Consider the following 15,723-nt stretch of genomic DNA (forward strand, 5'->3'; position numbering starts at 1 on the left):
CTCTCTTGCACTCTCTCTCTCTTGAACTCTCTCTCTCTTGCGATCTCTCTTGCGCTCTCTCTCTCTTGGGCTCTCCCTCTCTTGCACTCTCCCTCTCTTGCACTCTCTCTCGCTTGAACTCTCTCTCTCTTGCACTCTCTCTCTCTTGCATTCTCTCTTTCTTGCGCTCTCTCTCTCTCTCGCACTCTCTCTCTCTTGCACTCTCTCTCTCTTGCACTCTCTCTCTCTTGCACTATCTCTCTCTTGCACTCTCTCTCTCTTGCACTCTCTCTCTTGCACTCTCTCTCTTGCACTCTGTCTCTCTTGCACTCTCTCTCTCTTGCACTCTCTCTCTCTTGCACTCTCTCTCTCTTGCACTCTCTCTCTCTTGCACTCTCTCTCTCTTGCACTCTCTCTCTCTTGCACTCTCTCTCTCTTGCACTCTCTCTCTCTTGTACTCTCTCTCTCTTGCACTCTCTCTCTCATGCACTCTCTCTCTCATGCACTCTCTCTCTCTTGCACTCTCTCTCTCTTGAACTCTCTCTCTCTTGCGCTCTCTCTTGCGCTCTCTCTCTCTTGGGCTCTCCCTCTCTTGCACTCTCTCTCTCTTGTACTCTCTCTCTCTTGCACTCTCTCTCTCATGCACTCTCTCTCTCATGCACTCTCTCTCTCTTGCACTCTCTCTCTCTTGAACTCTCTCTCTCTTGCGCTCTCTCTTGCGCTCTCTCTCTCTTGGGCTCTCCCTCTCTTGCACTCTTCCTCTCTTGCACTCTCTCTCGCTTGAACTCTCTCTCTCTTGCACTCTCTCTCTCTTGCATTCTCTCTTGCGCTCTCTCTCTCTTGGGCTCTCCCTCTCTTGCACTCTTCCTCTCTTGCACTCTCTCTCGCTTGAACTCTCTCTCTCTTGCACTCTCTCTCTCTTGCATTCTCTCTTTCTTGCGCGCTCTCTCTCTCTCGCACTCTCTCTCTCTTGCACTCACTCTCTCTTGCACTCTCTCTCTCTTGCACTCTCTCTCTCTTGCACTCTCTCTCTCTTGTACTCTCTCTCTCATGCACTCTCTCTCTCATGCACTCTCTCTCTCATGCACTCTCTCTCTCTTGCACTCTCTCTCTCTTGCACTCTCTCTCTCTTGCACTCTCTCTCTCTTGAACTCTCTCTCTCTTGCGCTCTCTCTTGCACTCTCTCTTTCTTGCGCTCTCTCTCTCTCTCTTGAGCGCTCAGTCTCTCTTGAGCGCTCTCTCTCTCTCTTGCGCGCTCTCTCTCTCTTGCGCGCTCTCTCTCTCTTGCGCTCTCTCTCTCTTGCGCTCTCTCTCTCTTGCGCTCTCTCTCTCTCGCGCTCTCTCTCTTGTGCGCTCTCACTCTTGCGCTCTCTCTTGCGCTCTCTCTCTCTCTCTTGCGCTCTCTCTCTCTTGCGCTCTCTCTTGCATTCTCTCTCTCTTGCGCTCTCTCTCTCTTGCGCTCTCCCTCTCGCGCTCTCTCTCTCTTGCGCTCTCTCTCTCTTACGCTCTCTCTCTTGCGCTCTCTCTCTCTTGCGCTCTCTCTCTCTTGCGCTCTCTCTCTCTTGCGCTCTCTCTCTCTTGCGCTCTCTCTCTCTTGCGCTCTCTCTCTCTAGCGCTCTCTCTCTTGCGCTCTCTCTCTCTTGCGCTCTCTCTCTCTCTCTTGCTCTCTCTCTCTCTTGCGCTCTCTCTCTCTTGCGCTCTCTCTCTCTTGCGCTCTCTCTCTCTTGCGCTCTCTCTTTCTTGCGCTCTCTCTCTTGCGCTCTCTCTCTCTCTTACGCTCTCTCTCTCTTACGCTCTCTCTCTCTTGCGCTCTCTCTCTCTTGCGCTCTCTCGCTCTTGCGCTCTCTCGCTCTTGCGCTCTCTCGCTCTCCCTTGCGCTCTCTCTCCCTTGCGCTCTCTCTCTCGTGCGCTCTCTCTCTCGTGCGCTCTCTCACTCTTGTGCGCTCTCTCTTGCGCACTCTCTCTCTTGCGCACTCTCTCTCTTGCGCACTCTCTCTCTTGCGCACTCTCTCTCTTACGCTCTCTCTCCCTTGCGCTCTCTCTCTCTTGCGCTCTCTCTTGCGCTCTCTGTCTCTTGCGCTCTCTCTCTCTCTTGCGCTCTCTCTCTCTTGCGCTCTCTCTCTCTTGCGCTCTCTCTCACTTGCGTTCTCTCTCTCTTGCGTTCTCTCTCTCTTGCGCTCTCTCTCTTGCGCTCTCTCTATTGCCCTCTCTCTCTCTTGCGCTCTCTCTCTCTTGCGCTCTCTCTCTCTTGCGCTCTCTCTCTCTTGCGCTCTCTCTCTCTTGCGCTCTCTCTCTCTTGCGCTCTCTCTCTCTTGCGCTCTCTCTCTCTTGCGCTCTCTCTCTCTCTTGCGCTCTCTCTCTCTTGCGCTCTCTCTCTCTTGCGCTCTCTCTCTCTTGCGCTCTCTCTCTCTTGGGCTCTCTCTCTCTTGCGCTCTCTATCTCTTGCGCTCTCTCTCTTGCGCTCTCTCTCTCTTGCGCTCTCTCTCTCTTGCGCTCTCTCTCTCTTGCGCTCTCTCTCTTGCGCTCTCTCTCTTGCGTCCTCTCTCTCTTGCGCTCTCTCTTGCGCTCTCTCTCTCTCTTGCGCTCTCTCTCTCTTGCGCTCTCTCTCTCTTGCGCTCTCTCTCTCTTGCACTGTCTCTCTCTCTTGCACTGTCTCTCTCTCTAGCACTGTCTCTCTCTCTAGCACTCTCTCTTGCACTCTCTCTCTCTTGCACTCTCTCTTGCGCTCTCTCTTTCTTGCGCTCTCTCTCTCTCTCTTGCGCTCTCTCTCTTGCACTCTCTCTCTCTTGCACTCTCTCTTGCGCTCTCTCTTTCTTGCGCTCTCTCTCTCTCTCTTGCGCTCTCTCTCTCTTGCGCTCTACCTCTCTTGCGCATGCTCTCTCTCTTGCACTCTCTCTTTCTTGCGCTCTCTCTCTCTCTCTTGTGCTCTCTCTTTCTTGCGCTCTCTCTTGCGCTCTCTCTCTCTCTTACGCTCTCTCTCTCTTACGCTCTCTCTCTCTTGCGCTCTCTCTCTCTTGCGCTCTCTCTCTCTTGCGCTCTCTCTCTCTTGCGCTCTCTCGCTCTTGCGCTCTCTCGCTCTCTCTTGCGCTCTCTCTCTTGTGCGCTCTCTCTCTTGTGCGCTCTCTCACTCTTGTGCGCTCTCTCTTGCGCACTCTCTCTCTTGCGCACTCTCTCTCTTGCGCACTCTCTCTCTTGCGCACTCTCTCTCTTGCGCACTCTCTCTCTTGCGCACTCTCTCTCTTGCGCACTCTCTCTCTTACGCTCTCTCTCCCTTGCGCTCTCTCTCTCTTGCGCTCTCTCTTGCGCTCTCTGTCTCTTGCGCTCTCTCTCTCTTGCGCTCTCTCTCTCTTGCGCTCTCTCTCTCTTGCGCTCTCTCTCTCTTGCGTTCTCTCTCTCTTGCGTTCTCTCTCTCTTGCGCTCTCTCTCTCTTGCGCTCTCTCTCTTGCGCTCTCTCTATTGCCCTCTCTCTCTCTTGCGCTCTCTCTCTATTGCGCTCTCTCTCTCTTGCGCTCTCTCTCTCTTGCGCTCTCTCTCTCTTGCGCTCTCTCTCTCTTGCGCTCTCTCTCTCTTGCGCTCTCTCTCTCTTGCGCTCTCTCTCTCTTGGGCTCTCTCTCTCTTGCGCTCTCTATCTCTTGCGCTCTCTCTCTTGCGCTCTCTCTCTCTTGCGCTCTCTCTCTCTTGCGCTCTCTCTCTCTTGCGCTCTCTCTCTCTTGCGCTCTCTCTCTTGCGCTCTCTCTCTTGCGTCCTCTCTCTCTTGCGCTCTCTCTTGCGCTCTCTCTCTCTCTTGCGCTCTCTCTCTCTTGCGCTCTCTCTCTCTTGCGCTCTCTCTCTCTTGCACTGTCTCTCTCTCTTGCACTGTCTCTCTCTCTTGCACTGTCTCTCTCTCTAGCACTCTCTCTTGCACTCTCTCTCTCTTGCACTCTCTCTTGCACTCTCTCTTTCTTGCGCTCTCTCTCTCTCTCTTGCGCTCTCTCTCTTGCACTCTCTCTCTCTTGCACTCTCTCTTGCGCTCTCTCTCTCTTGCGCTCTACCTCTCTTGCGCATGCTCTCTCTCTTGCACTCTCTCTTTCTTGCGATCTCTCTCTCTCTCTTGTGCTCTCTCTCTCTTGCGCTCTCTCTCTCTTGCGCTTTCTCTCTCTTATGCGCTCTCTCTCTCTTGCGCTCTCTCTCTCTTGCGCACTCTCTCTCTTGCGCTCTCTCTCTCTTGCGCTCTCTCTTGTGCGCTCTCTCTCTCATGCGCTCTCTCTCTCTATTGCGCTCTCTCTCTCTCTTGTGCGCTCTCTCACTCTTGCGCTCTCTCTTGTGCTCTCCTCTCTCTTGCGCTCTCTCTCTCTCTTGCGCTCTCTCTCTCTCTTGCGCTCTCTCTCTCTCTTGCGCTCTCTCTCTCGCTTGCGCTCTCTCTCTCTTGCGCTCTCTCTCTCTTGCGCTCTCTCTCTCTTGCGCTCTCTCTCTCTTGCGCTCTCTCTCTCTTGCGCTCTCTCTCTCTTGCGCTCTCTCTCTCTTGCGCTCTCTCTCTTGTGCGCTCTCACTCTTGCGCTCTCTCTTGCGCTCTCTCTCTCTCTCTTGCACTCTCTCTCTCTTGCACTCTCTCTCTCTTGCACTCTCTCTCTTGCACTCTCTCTCTCTTGCACTCTCTCTCTCTTGCACTCTCTCTCTCTTGTACTCTCTCTCTCTTGCACTCTCTCTCTCATGCACTCTCTCTCTCATGCACTCTCTCTCTCTTGCACTCTCTCTCTCTTGAACTCTCTCTCTCTTGCGCTCTCTCTTGCGCTCTCTCTCTCTTGGGCTCTCCCTCTCTTGCACTCTTCCTCTCTTGCACTCTCTCGCTTGAACTCTCTCTCTCTTGCACTCTCTCTCTCTTGCATTCTCTCTTTCTTGCGCTCTCTCTCTCTCTCGCACTCTCTCTCTCTTGCACTCACTCTCTCTTGCACTCTCTCTCTCTTGCACTCTCTCTCTTGCACTCTCTCTCTCTTGTACTCTCTCTCTCATGCACTCTCTCTCTCATGCACTCTCTCTCTCATGCACTCTCTCTCTCTTGCACTCTCTCTCTCTTGCACTCTCTCTCTCTTGAACTCTCTCTCTCTTGCGCTCTCTCTTGCACTCTCTCTTTCTTGCGCTCTCTCTCTCTCTCTTGAGCGCTCAGTCTCTCTTGAGCGCTCTCTCTCTCTCTTGCGCGCTCTCTCTCTCTTGCGCTCTCTCTCTCTTGCGCTCTCTCTCTCTTGCGCTCTCTCTCTCTTGCGCTCTCTCTCTCTCGCGCTCTCTCTCTTGTGCGCTCTCACTCTTGCGCTCTCTCTTGCGCTCTCTCTCTCTCTCTTGCGCTCTCTCTCTCTTGCGCTCTCTCTCTCTTGCATTCTCTCTCTCTTGCGCTCTCTCTCTCTTGCGCTCTCCCTCTCGCGCTCTCTCTCTCTTGCGCTCTCTCTCTCTTGCGCTCTCTCTCTTGCGCTCTCTCTCTCTTGCGCTCTCTCTCTCTTGCGCTCTCTCTCTCTTGCGCTCTCTCTCTCTTGCGCTCTCTCTTTCTTGCGCTCTCTCTCTTGCGCTCTCTCTCTCTCTTACGCTCTCTCTCTCTTACGCTCTCTCTCTCTTGCGCTCTCTCTCTCTTGCGCTCTCTCTCTCTTGCGCTCTCTCGCTCTTGCGCTCTCTCGCTCTCCCTTGCGCTCTCTCTCTCTTGCGCTCTCTCTCTCGTGCGCTCTCTCTCTCGTGCGCTCTCTCTCTCTTGCGCTCTCTCTCTCTTGCGCTCTCTCTCTCTTGCGCTCTCTCTCTTGTGCGCTCTCACTCTTGCGCTCTCTCTTGCGCTCTCTCTCTCTCTCTTGCGCTCTCTCTCTCTTGCGCTCTCTCTCTCTTGCGCTCTCTCTCTCTTGCGCTCTCTCTCTCTTGCGCTCTCTCTCTCTTGCGCTCTCTCTCTCTTGCGCTCTCTCTCTCTTGCGCTCTCTCTCTCTTGCGCTCTCTCTCTCTTGCGTGCTCTCTCTCTTGCGCTCTCTCTCTCTTGTGCTCTCTCTCTCTTGCGCTCTCTCTCTCTTGCGCTCTCTCTCACTTGCGTTCTCTCTCTCTTGCGCGCTCTCTCTCTTCCGCTCTCTCTCTTGCACTCTCTCTCTCTCTTGCACTCTCTCTCTCTTGTACTCTCTCTCTCTTGCACTCTCCCTCTCTTGCACTCTCTCTCGCTTGAACTCTCTCTCTCGTGCACTCTCTCTTTCTTGCGCTCTCTCTCTCTCTCTTGCGCTCTCTCTCTCTTGCACTCTCTCTCTCTTGCACTCTCTCTCTCTTGCACTCTCTCTCTCTTGCACTCTCTCTCTCTTGCACTCTCTCTCTCTTGCACTCTCTCTCTCTTGCACTCTCTCTCTCTTGCACTCTCTCTCTTGCACTCTATCTCTCTTGCACTCTCTCTCTCTTGCACTCTGTCTCTCTTGTACTCTCTCTCTCTTGCACTCTCTCTCTCATGCACTCTCTCTCTCATGCACTCTCTCTCTCTTGCACTCTCTCTCTCTTGAACTCTCTCTCTCTTGCGCTCTCTCTTGCGCTCTCTCTCTCTTGGGCTCTCCCTCTCTTGCACTCTTCCTCTCTTGCACTCTCTCTCGCTTGAACTCTCTCTCTCTTGCACTCTCTCTCTCTTGCATTCTCTCTTTCTTGCGCTCTCTCTCTCTCTCGCACTCTCTCTCTCTTGCACTCACTCTCTCTTGCACTCTCTCTCTCTTGCACTCTCTCTCTCTTGCACTCTCTCTCTCTTGTACTCTCTCTCTCATGCACTCTCTCTCTCATGCACTCTCTCTCTCATGCACTCTCTCTCTCTTGCACTCTCTCTCTCTTGCACTCTCTCTCTCTTGCACTCTCTCTCTCTTGAACTCTCTCTCTCTTGCGCTCTCTCTTGCACTCTCTCTTTCTTGCGCTCTCTCTCTCTTGAGCGCTCAGTCTCTCTTGAGCGCTCTCTCTCTCTCTTGCGCGCTCTCTCTCTCTTGCGCTCTCTCTCTCTTGCGCTCTCTCTCTCTTGCGCTCTCTCTCTCTTGCGCTCTCTCTCTCTCGCGCTCTCTCTCTTGTGCGCTCTCACTCTTGCGCTCTCTCTTGCGCTCTCTCTCTCTCTCTTGCGCTCTCTCTCTCTTGCGCTCTCTCTCTCTTGCATTCTCTCTCTCTTGCGCTCTCTCTCTCTTGCGCTCTCCCTCTCGCGCTCTCTCTCTCTTGCGCTCTCTCTCTCTTGCGCTCTCTCTCTTGCGCTCTCTCTCTCTTGCGCTCTCTCTCTCTTGCGCTCTCTCTCTCTTGCGCTCTCTCTCTCTTGCGCTCTCTCTCTCTTGCGCTCTCTCTCTCTAGCGCTCTCTCTCTTGCGCTCTCTCTCTCTTGCGCTCTCTCTCTCTCTCTTGCTCTCTCTCTCTCTTGCGCTCTCTCTCTCTTGCGCTCTCTCTCTCTTGCGCTCTCTCTCTCTTGCGCTCTCTCTCTCTTGCGCTCTCTCTCTCTTGCGCTCTCCCTCTCTTGCGCATGCTCTCTCTCTTGCACTCTCTCTTTCTTGCGCTCTCTCTCTTGCGCTCTCTCTCTCTCTTACGCTCTCTCTCTCTTACGCTCTCTCTCTCTTGCGCTCTCTCTCTCTTGCGCTCTCTCTCTCTTGCGCTCTCTCGCTCTTGCGCTCTCTCGCTCTCCCTTGCGCTCTCTCTCTCTTGCGCTCTCTCTCTCGTGCGCTCTCTCTCTCGTGCGCTCTCTCACTCTTGTGCGCTCTCTCTTGCGCACTCTCTCTCTTGCGCACTCTCTCTCTTGCGCACTCTCTCTCTTGCGCACTCTCTCTCTTACGCTCTCTCTCTCTTACGCTCTCTCTCTCTTGCGCTCTCTCTCTCTTGCGCTCTCTCTCTCTTGCGCTCTCTCGCTCTTGCGCTCTCTCGCTCTCCCTTGCGCTCTCTCTCTCTTGCGCTCTCTCTCTCGTGCGCTCTCTCTCTCGTGCGCTCTCTCTCTCTTGCGCTCTCTCTCTCTTGCGCTCTCTCTCTCTTGCGCTCTCTCTCTTGTGCGCTCTCACTCTTGCGCTCTCTCTTGCGCTCTCTCTCTCTCTCTTGCGCTCTCTCTCTCTTGCGCTCTCTCTCTCTTGCGCTCTCTCTCTCTTGCGCTCTCTCTCTCTTGCGCTCTCTCTCTCTTGCGCTCTCTCTCTCTTGCGCTCTCTCTCTCTTGCGCTCTCTCTCTCTTGCGCTCTCTCTCTCTTGCGCTCTCTCTCTCTTGCGCGCTCTCTCTCTTGCGCTCTCTCTCTCTTGTGCTCTCTCTCTCTTGCGCTCTCTCTCTCTTGCGCTCTCTCTCACTTGCGTTCTCTCTCTCTTGCGCGCTCTCTCTCTTCCGCTCTCTCTCTTGCACTCTCTCTCTCTCTTGCACTCTCTCTCTTGCACTCTCCCTCTCTTGCACTCTCTCTCGCTTGAACTCTCTCTCTCGTGCACTCTCTCTTTCTTGCGCTCTCTCTCTCTCTCTTGCGCTCTCTCTCTCTTGCACTCTCTCTCTCTTGCACTCTCTCTCTCTTGCACTCTCTCTCTCTTGCACTCTCTCTCTCTTGCACTCTCTCTCTCTTGCACTCTCTCTCTTGCACTCTCTCTCTCTTGCACTCTCTCTCTCTTGCACTCTCTCTCTCTTGTGCTCTCTCTCTCTTGCGCTCTCTCTCTCTTGCGCTCTCTCTCACTTGCGTTCTCTCTCTCTTGCGCTCTCTCTCTCTTGCGTTCTCTCTCTCTTGCGTTCTCTCTCTCTTGCGCTCTCTCTCTTGCGCTCTCTCTATTGCCCTCTCTCTCTCTTGCGCTCTCTCTCTCTTGCGCTCTCTCTCTCTTGCGCTCTCTCTCTCTTGCGCTCTCTCTCTCTTGCGCTCTCTCTCTCTTGCGCTCTCTCTCTCTTGCGCTCTCTCTCTCTCTTGCGCTCTCTCTCTCTTGCGCTCTCTCTCTCTTGCGCTCTCTCTCTCTTGCGCTCTCTCTCTCTTGGGCTCTCTCTCTCTTGCGCTCTCTATCTCTTGCGCTCTCTCTCTTGCGCTCTCTCTCCCTTGCGCTCTCTCTCTCTTGCGCTCTCTCTCTCTTGCGCTCTCTCTCTTGCGCTCTCTCTCTTGCGTCCTCTCTCTCTTGCGCTCTCTCTTGCGCTCTCTCTCACTCTTGCGCTCTCTCTCTCTTGCGCTCTCTCTCTCTTGCGCTCTCTCTCTCTTGCACTGTCTCTCTCTCTTGCACTGTCTCTCTCTCTTGCACTGTCTCTCTCTCTAGCACTCTCTCTTGCACTCTCTCTCTCTTGCACTCTCTCTTGCGCTCTCTCTTTCTTGCGCTCTCTCTCTCTCTCTTGCGCTCTCTCTCTTGCACTCTCTCTGTCTTGCACTCTCTCTTGCGCTCTCTCTTTCTTGCGCTCTCTCTCTCTCTCTTGCGCTCTCTCTCTCTTGCGCTCTACCTCTCTTGCGCATGCTCTCTCTCTTGCACTCTCTCTTTCTTGCGCTCTCTCTCTCTCTCTTGTGCTCTCTCTTTCTTGCGCTCTCTCTTGCGCTCTCTCTCTCTCTTACGCTCTCTCTCTCTTACGCTCTCTCTCTCTTGCGCTCTCTCTCTCTTGCGCTCTCTCTCTCTTGCGCTCTCTCTCTCTTGCGCTCTCTCGCTCTTGCGCTCTCTCGCTCTCTCTTGCGCTCTCTCTCTTGTGCGCTCTCTCTCTTGTGCGCTCTCTCACTCTTGTGCGCTCTCTCTTGCGCACTCTCTCTCTTGCGCACTCTCTCTCTTGCGCACTCTCTCTCTTGCGCACTCTCTCTCTTGCGCACTCTCTCTCTTGCGCACTCTCTCTCTTGCGCACTCTCTCTCTTGCGCACTCTCTCTCTTGCGCACTCTCTCTCTTACGCTCTCTCTCCCTTGCGCTCTCTCTCTCTTGCGCTCTCTCTTGCGCTCTCTGTCTCTTGCGCTCTCTCTCTCTTGCGCTCTCTCTCTCTTGCGCTCTCTCTCTCTCTCTCTTGCGTTCTCTCTCTCTTGCGTTCTCTCTCTCTTGCGCTCTCTCTCTCTTGCGCTCTCTCTCTTGCGCTCTCTCTATTGCCCTCTCTCTCTCTTGCGCTCTCTCTCTCTTGCGCTCTCTCTCTCTTGCGCTCTCTCTCTCTTGCGCTCTCTCTCTCTTGCGCTCTCTCTCTCTTGCGCTCTCTCTCTCTTGCGCTCTCTCTCTCTTGCGCTCTCTCTCTCTTGCGCTCTCTCTCTCTTGGGCTCTCTCTCTCTTGCGCTCTCTATCTCTTGCGCTCTCTCTCTTGCGCTCTCTCTCTCTTGCGCTCTCTCTCTCTTGCGCTCTCTCTCTCTTGCGCTCTCTCTCTCTTGCGCTCTCTCTCTTGCGCTCTCTCTCTTGCGTCCTCTCTCTCTTGCGCTCTCTCTTGCGCTCTCTCTCTCTCTTGCGCTCTCTCTCTCTTGCGCTCTCTCTCTCTTGCGCTCTCTCTCTCTTGCACTGTCTCTCTCTCTTGCACTGTCTCTCTCTCTTGCACTGTCTCTCTCTCTAGCACTCTCTCTTGCACTCTCTCTCTCTTGCACTCTCTCTTGCGCTCTCTCTTTCTTGCGCTCTCTCTCTCTCTCTTGCGCTCTCTCTCTTGCACTCTCTCTCTCTTGCACTCTCTCTTGCGCTCTCTCTCTCTTGCGCTCTACCTCTCTTGCGCATGCTCTCTCTCTTGCACTCTCTCTTTCTTGCGATCTCTCTCTCTCTCTTGTGCTCTCTCTCTCTTGCGCTCTCTCTCTCTTGCGCTTTCTCTCTCTTTTGCGCTCTCTCTCTCTTGCGCTCTCTCTCTCTTGCGCACTCTCTCTCTTGCGCTCTCTCTCTCTTGCGCTCTCTCTTGTGCGCTCTCTCTCTCTTGCGCTCTCTCTCTCTATTGCGCTCTCTCTCTCTCTTGTGCGCTCTCTCACTCTTGCGCTCTCTCTTGTGCTCTCCTCTCTCTTGCGCTCTCTCTCTCTCTTGCGCTCTCTCTCTCTCTTGCGCTCTCTCTCTCTCTTGCGCTCTCTCTCTCGCTTGCGCTCTCTCTCTCTTGCGCTCTCTCTCTCTTGCGCTCTCTCTCTCTTGCGCTCTCTCTCTCTTGCGCTCTCTCTCTCTTGCGCTCTCTCTCTCTTGCGCTCTCGCTCTCTTGCGCTCTCTCTCTTGTGCGCTCTCACTCTTGCGCTCTCTCTTGCGCTCTCTCTCTCTCTCTTGCGCTCTCTCTCTCTTGCGCTCTCTCTCTCTTGCGCTCTCTCTCTCTTGCGCTCTCTCTCTCTTGCGCTCTCTCTCTCTTGCGCTCTCTCTCTCTTGCGCTCTCTCTCTCTTGCGCTCTCTCTCTCTTGCGCTCTCTCTCTCTTGCGCTCTCTCTCTCTTGCGCGCTCTCTCTCTTGCGCTCTCTCTCTCTTGTGCTCTCTCTCTCTTGCGCTCTCTCTCTCTTGCGCTCTCTCTCACTTGCGTTCTCTCTCTCTTGCGCGCTCTCTCTCTTCCGCTCTCTCTCTTGCACTCTCTCTCTCTCTTGCACTCTCTCTCTTGCACTCTCCCTCTCTTGCACTCTCTCTCGCTTGAACTCTCTCTCTCGTGCACTCTCTCTTTCTTGCGCTCTCTCTCTCTCTCTTGCGCTCTCTCGCTCTTGCACTCTCTCTCTCTTGCACTCTCTCTCTCTTGCACTCTCTCTCTCTTGCACTCTCTCTCTCTTGCACTCTCTCTCTCTTGCACTCTCTCTCTCTTGCACTCTCTCTCTCTTGCACTCTCTCTCTCTTGCACTCTCTCTCTCTTGCACTATCTCTCTTGCACTCTCTCTCTCTTGCACTCTCTCTCTCTTGCACTCTCTCTCTCTTGTACTCTCTCTCTCTTGCACTCTCTCTCTCATGCACTCTCTCTCTCATGCACTCTCTCTCTCTTGCACTCTCTCTCTCTTGAACTCTCTCTCTCTTGCGCTCTCTCTTGCGCTCTCTCTCTCTTGGGCTCTCCCTCTCTTGCACTCTCCCTCTCTTGCACTCTCTCTCGCTTGAACTCTCTCTCTCTTGCACTCTCTCTCTCTTGCATTCTCTCTTTCTTGCGCTCTCTCTCTCTCTCGCACTCTCTCTCTCTTGCACTCTCTCTCTCTTGCACTCTCTCTCTCTTGCACTCTCTCTCTCTTGCACTCTCTCTCTCTTGCGCTCTCTCTCTTGCACTCTCTCTCTCTTGTACTCTCTCTCTCATGCACTCTCTCTCTCATGCACTCTCTCTCTCATGCACTCTCTCTCTCTTGCACTCTCTCTCTCTTGCACTCTCTCTCTCTTGCACTCTCTCTCTTGCACTCTCTCTCTCTTGAACTCTCTCTCTCTTGCGCTCTCTCTTGCACTCTCTCTCTCTTGCGCTCTCTCTCTCTTGCGCTCTCCCTCTCGCGCTCTCTCTCTCTTGCGCTCTCTCTCTCTTGCGCTCTCTCTCTTGCGCTCTCTCTCTCTTGCGCTCTCTCTCTCTTGCGCTCTCTCTCTCTTGCGCTCTCTCTCTCTTGCGCTCTCTCTCTTGCGCTCTCTCTCTCTTGCGCTCTCTCTCTCTCTTGCTCTCTCTCTCTCTTGCGCTCTCTCTCTCTTGCGCTCTCTCTCTCTTGCGCTCTCTCTCTCTTGCGCTCTCTCTCTCTTGCGCTCTCTCTCTCTTGCGCTCTCCCTCTCTTGCGCATGCTCTCTCTCTTGCACTCTCTCTTTCTTGCGCTCTCTCTCTTGCGCTCTCTCTCTCTCTTACGCTCTCTCTCTCTTACGCTCTCTCTCTCTTTCGCTCTCTCTCTCTTGCGCTCTCTCTCTCTTGCGTTCTCTCTCTCTTGCGCTCTCTCGCTCTTGCGCTCTCTCGCTCTCTCTTGCGCTCTCTCTCTCTTGCGCTCTCTCTCTCTTGTGCGCTCTCTCTCTGTTGTGCGCTCTCTCACTCTTGTGCGCTCTCTCTTGCGCACTCTCTCTTTGGCGCACTCTCTCTCTTGCGCACTCTCTCTCTTGCGCACTCTCTCTCTTACGCTCTCTCTCCCTTGCGCTCTCTCTCTCTTGCGCTCTCTCTTGCGCTCTCTGTCTCTTGCGCTCTCTCTCTCTTGCGCTCTCTCTCTCTTGCGCTCTCTCTCTCTTGCGCTCTCTCTCTCTTGCATTCTCTCTCTCTTGCGTTCTATCTCTCTTGCTCTCTCTCTCTTGCGCTCTCTCTATTGCCCTCTCTCTCTCTTGCGCTCTCTCTCTCTTGCGCTCTCTCTCTCTTGCGCTCTCTCTCTCTTGCGCTCTCTCTCTCTTGCGCTCTCTCTCTCTTGCGCTCTCTCTCTCTTGCGCTCTCTCTCTCTTGCGCTCTCTCTCTTGTGCGCTCTCACTCTTGCGCTCTCTCTTGCGCACTCTCTCTCTCTCTTGCGCTCTCTCTCTCTTGCGCTCTCTCTCTCTTGCGCTCTCTCTCTCTTGCGCTCTCTCTCTCTTGCGCTCTCTCTCTCTTGCGCTCTCCCTCTCGCGCTCTCTCTCTCTTGCGCTCTCTCTCTCTTGCGCTCTCTCTCTCTCTTGCGCTCTCTCTCTCTTGCGCTCTCTCTCTCTTGCGCTCTCTCTCTCTTGCGCTCTCTCTCCCTTGCGCTCTCTCTCTCTTGCGCTCTCTCTCTTGCGCTCTCTCTCTCTTGCGCTCTCTCTCTCTCTCTTGCTCTCTCTCTCTCTCTTGCGCTCTCTCTCTCTTGCGCTCTCTCTCTCTTGCGCTCTCTCTCTCTTGCGCTCTCTCTCTCTTGCGCTCTCTCTCTCTTGCGCTCTCTCTCTCTTGCGCTCTCCCTCTCTTGCGCATGCTCTCTCTCTTGCACTCTCTCTTTCTTGCGCTATCTCTCTTGCGCTCTCTCTCTCTCTTACGCTCTCTCTCTCTTACGCTCTCTCTCTCTTTCGCTCTCTCTCTCTTGCGCTCTCTCTCTCTTGCGCTCTCTCTCTCTTGCGCTCTCTTGCTCTTGCGCTCTCTCGCTCTCTCTTGCGCTCTCTCTCTCTTGCGCTCTCTCTCTCTTGTGCGCTCTCTCTCTCTTGTGCGCTCTCTCACTCTTGTGCGCTCTCTCTTGCGCACTCTCTCTCTTGCGCACTCTCTCTCTTGCGCACTCTCTCTCTTGCGCACTGTCTCTCTTGCGCACTCTCTCTCTTGCGCACTCTCTCTCTTACGCTCTCTCTCCCTTGCGCTCTCTCTCTCTTGCGCTCTCTCTTGCGCTCTCTGTCTCTTGCGCTCTCTCTCTCTTGCGCTCTCTCTCTCTTGCGCTCTCTCTCTCTTGCGCTCTCTCTCTCTTGCGCTCTCTCTCTCTTGCGCTCTCTCTCTCTTGCGCTCTCTCTCTCTTGCGCTCTCTCTCTCTTGGGCTCTCTCTCTCTTGCGCTCTCTATCTCTTGCGCTCTCTCTCTCTTGCGCTCTCTCTCTCTTGCGCTCTCTCTCTCTTGCGCTCTCTCTCTCTTGCGTGCTCTCTCTCTTGCGCTCTCTCTCTCTTGCGCTCTCTCTCTCTTGCGCTCTCTCTCTTGCGCTCTCTCTCTCTTGCGTCCTCTCTCTCTTGCGCTCTCTCTTGCGCTCTCTCTCTCTCTTGCGCTCTCTCTCTCTTGCGCTCTCTCTCTCTTGCGCTCTCTCTCTCTTGCACTCTCTCTCTCTTGCACTCTCTCTCTCATGCACTCTCTCTCTCATGCACTCTCTCTCTCATGCACTCTCTCTCTCTTGCACTCTCTCTCTCTTGAACTCTCTCTCTCTTGCGCTCTCTCTTGCGCTCTCTCTCTCTTGGGCTCTCCCTCTCTTGCACTCTCCCTCTCTTGCACTCTCTCTCGCTTGAACTCTCTCTCTCTTGCACTCTCTCTCTCTTGCATTCTCTCTTTCTTGCGCTCTCTCTCTCTCTCGCACTCTCTCTCTCTTGCACTCTCTCTCTCTTGCACTCTCTCTCTCTTGCACTCTCTCTCTCTTGCACTCTCTCTCTTGCACTCTCTCTCTCTTGTACTCTCTCTCTCATGCACTCTCTCTCTCATGCACTCTCTCTCTCATGCACTCTCTCTCTCTTGCACTCTCTCTCTCTTGCACTCTCTCTCTCTTGCACTCTCTCTCTCTTGAACTCTCTCTCTCTTGCGCTCTCTCTTGCACTCTCTCTTTCTTGCGCTCTCTCTCTCTCTCTTGAGCGCTCAGTCTCTCTTGAGCGCTCTCTCTCTCTCTTGCGTGCTCTCCCTCTCTTGCGCTCTCTCTCTCTTGCGCTCTCTCTCTCTTGCGCTCTCTCTCTCTTGCGCTCTCTCTCTCTTGCGCTCTCTCTCTTGTGCGCTCTCACTCTTGCGCTCTCTCTTGCGCTCTCTCTCTCTCTCTTGCGCTCTCTCTCTTTTGCGCTCTCTCTCTCTTGCGCTCTCTCTCTCTTGCGCTCTCTCTCTCTTGCGCTCTCCCTCTCGCGCTCTCTCTCTCTTGCGCTCTCTCTCTCTTGCGCTCTCTCTCTCTTGCGCGCTCTCTCTCTTGCGCTCTCTCTCTCTTGCGCTCTCTCTCTCTTGCGCTCTCTCTCTCTTGCGCTCTCTCTCTCTTGCGCTCTCTCTCTTGCGCTCTCTCTCTCTTGCGCTCTCTCTCTCTCTCTTGCTCTCTCTCTCTCTTGCGCTCTCTCTCTCTTGCGCTCTCTCTCTCTTGCGCTCTCTCTCTCTTGCGCTCTCTCTCTCTTGCGCTCTCTCTCTCTTGCGCTCTCTCTCTTGCGCTCTCTCTCTCTTGCGCTCTCCCTCTCTTGCGCATGCTCTCTCTCTTGCACTCTCTCTTTCTTGCGCTCTCTCTCTTGCGCTCTCTCTCTCTCTTACGCTCTCTCTCTCTTACGCTCTCTCTCTCTTTCGCTCTCTCTCTCTTGCGCTCTCTCTCTCTTGCGCTCTCTCTCTCTTGCGCTCTCTCGCTCTTGCGCTC

The 15,723-nt window shown here is 54.2% G+C and overlaps 1 protein-coding gene across 1 annotated transcript in view; it reads right to left on the reverse strand.

Moving 5' to 3' along the window:
* Positions 1-15,723, reverse strand: part of LOC140405801 (uncharacterized) — a gene marked incomplete at its 3' end in the record, with an annotated part of 100,084 nt that overhangs the window by 35,270 nt on the left and 49,091 nt on the right. The window contains 1 exon segment of the mRNA XM_072494232.1: positions 5,067-5,810. Coding sequence (XP_072350333.1) covers positions 5,067-5,810 — 744 coding nt within the window.

Source organism: Scyliorhinus torazame, unplaced genomic scaffold (genome assembly GCF_047496885.1).
Source record: "Scyliorhinus torazame isolate Kashiwa2021f unplaced genomic scaffold, sScyTor2.1 scaffold_245, whole genome shotgun sequence".
Taxonomy (NCBI): domain Eukaryota; kingdom Metazoa; phylum Chordata; class Chondrichthyes; order Carcharhiniformes; family Scyliorhinidae; genus Scyliorhinus; species Scyliorhinus torazame.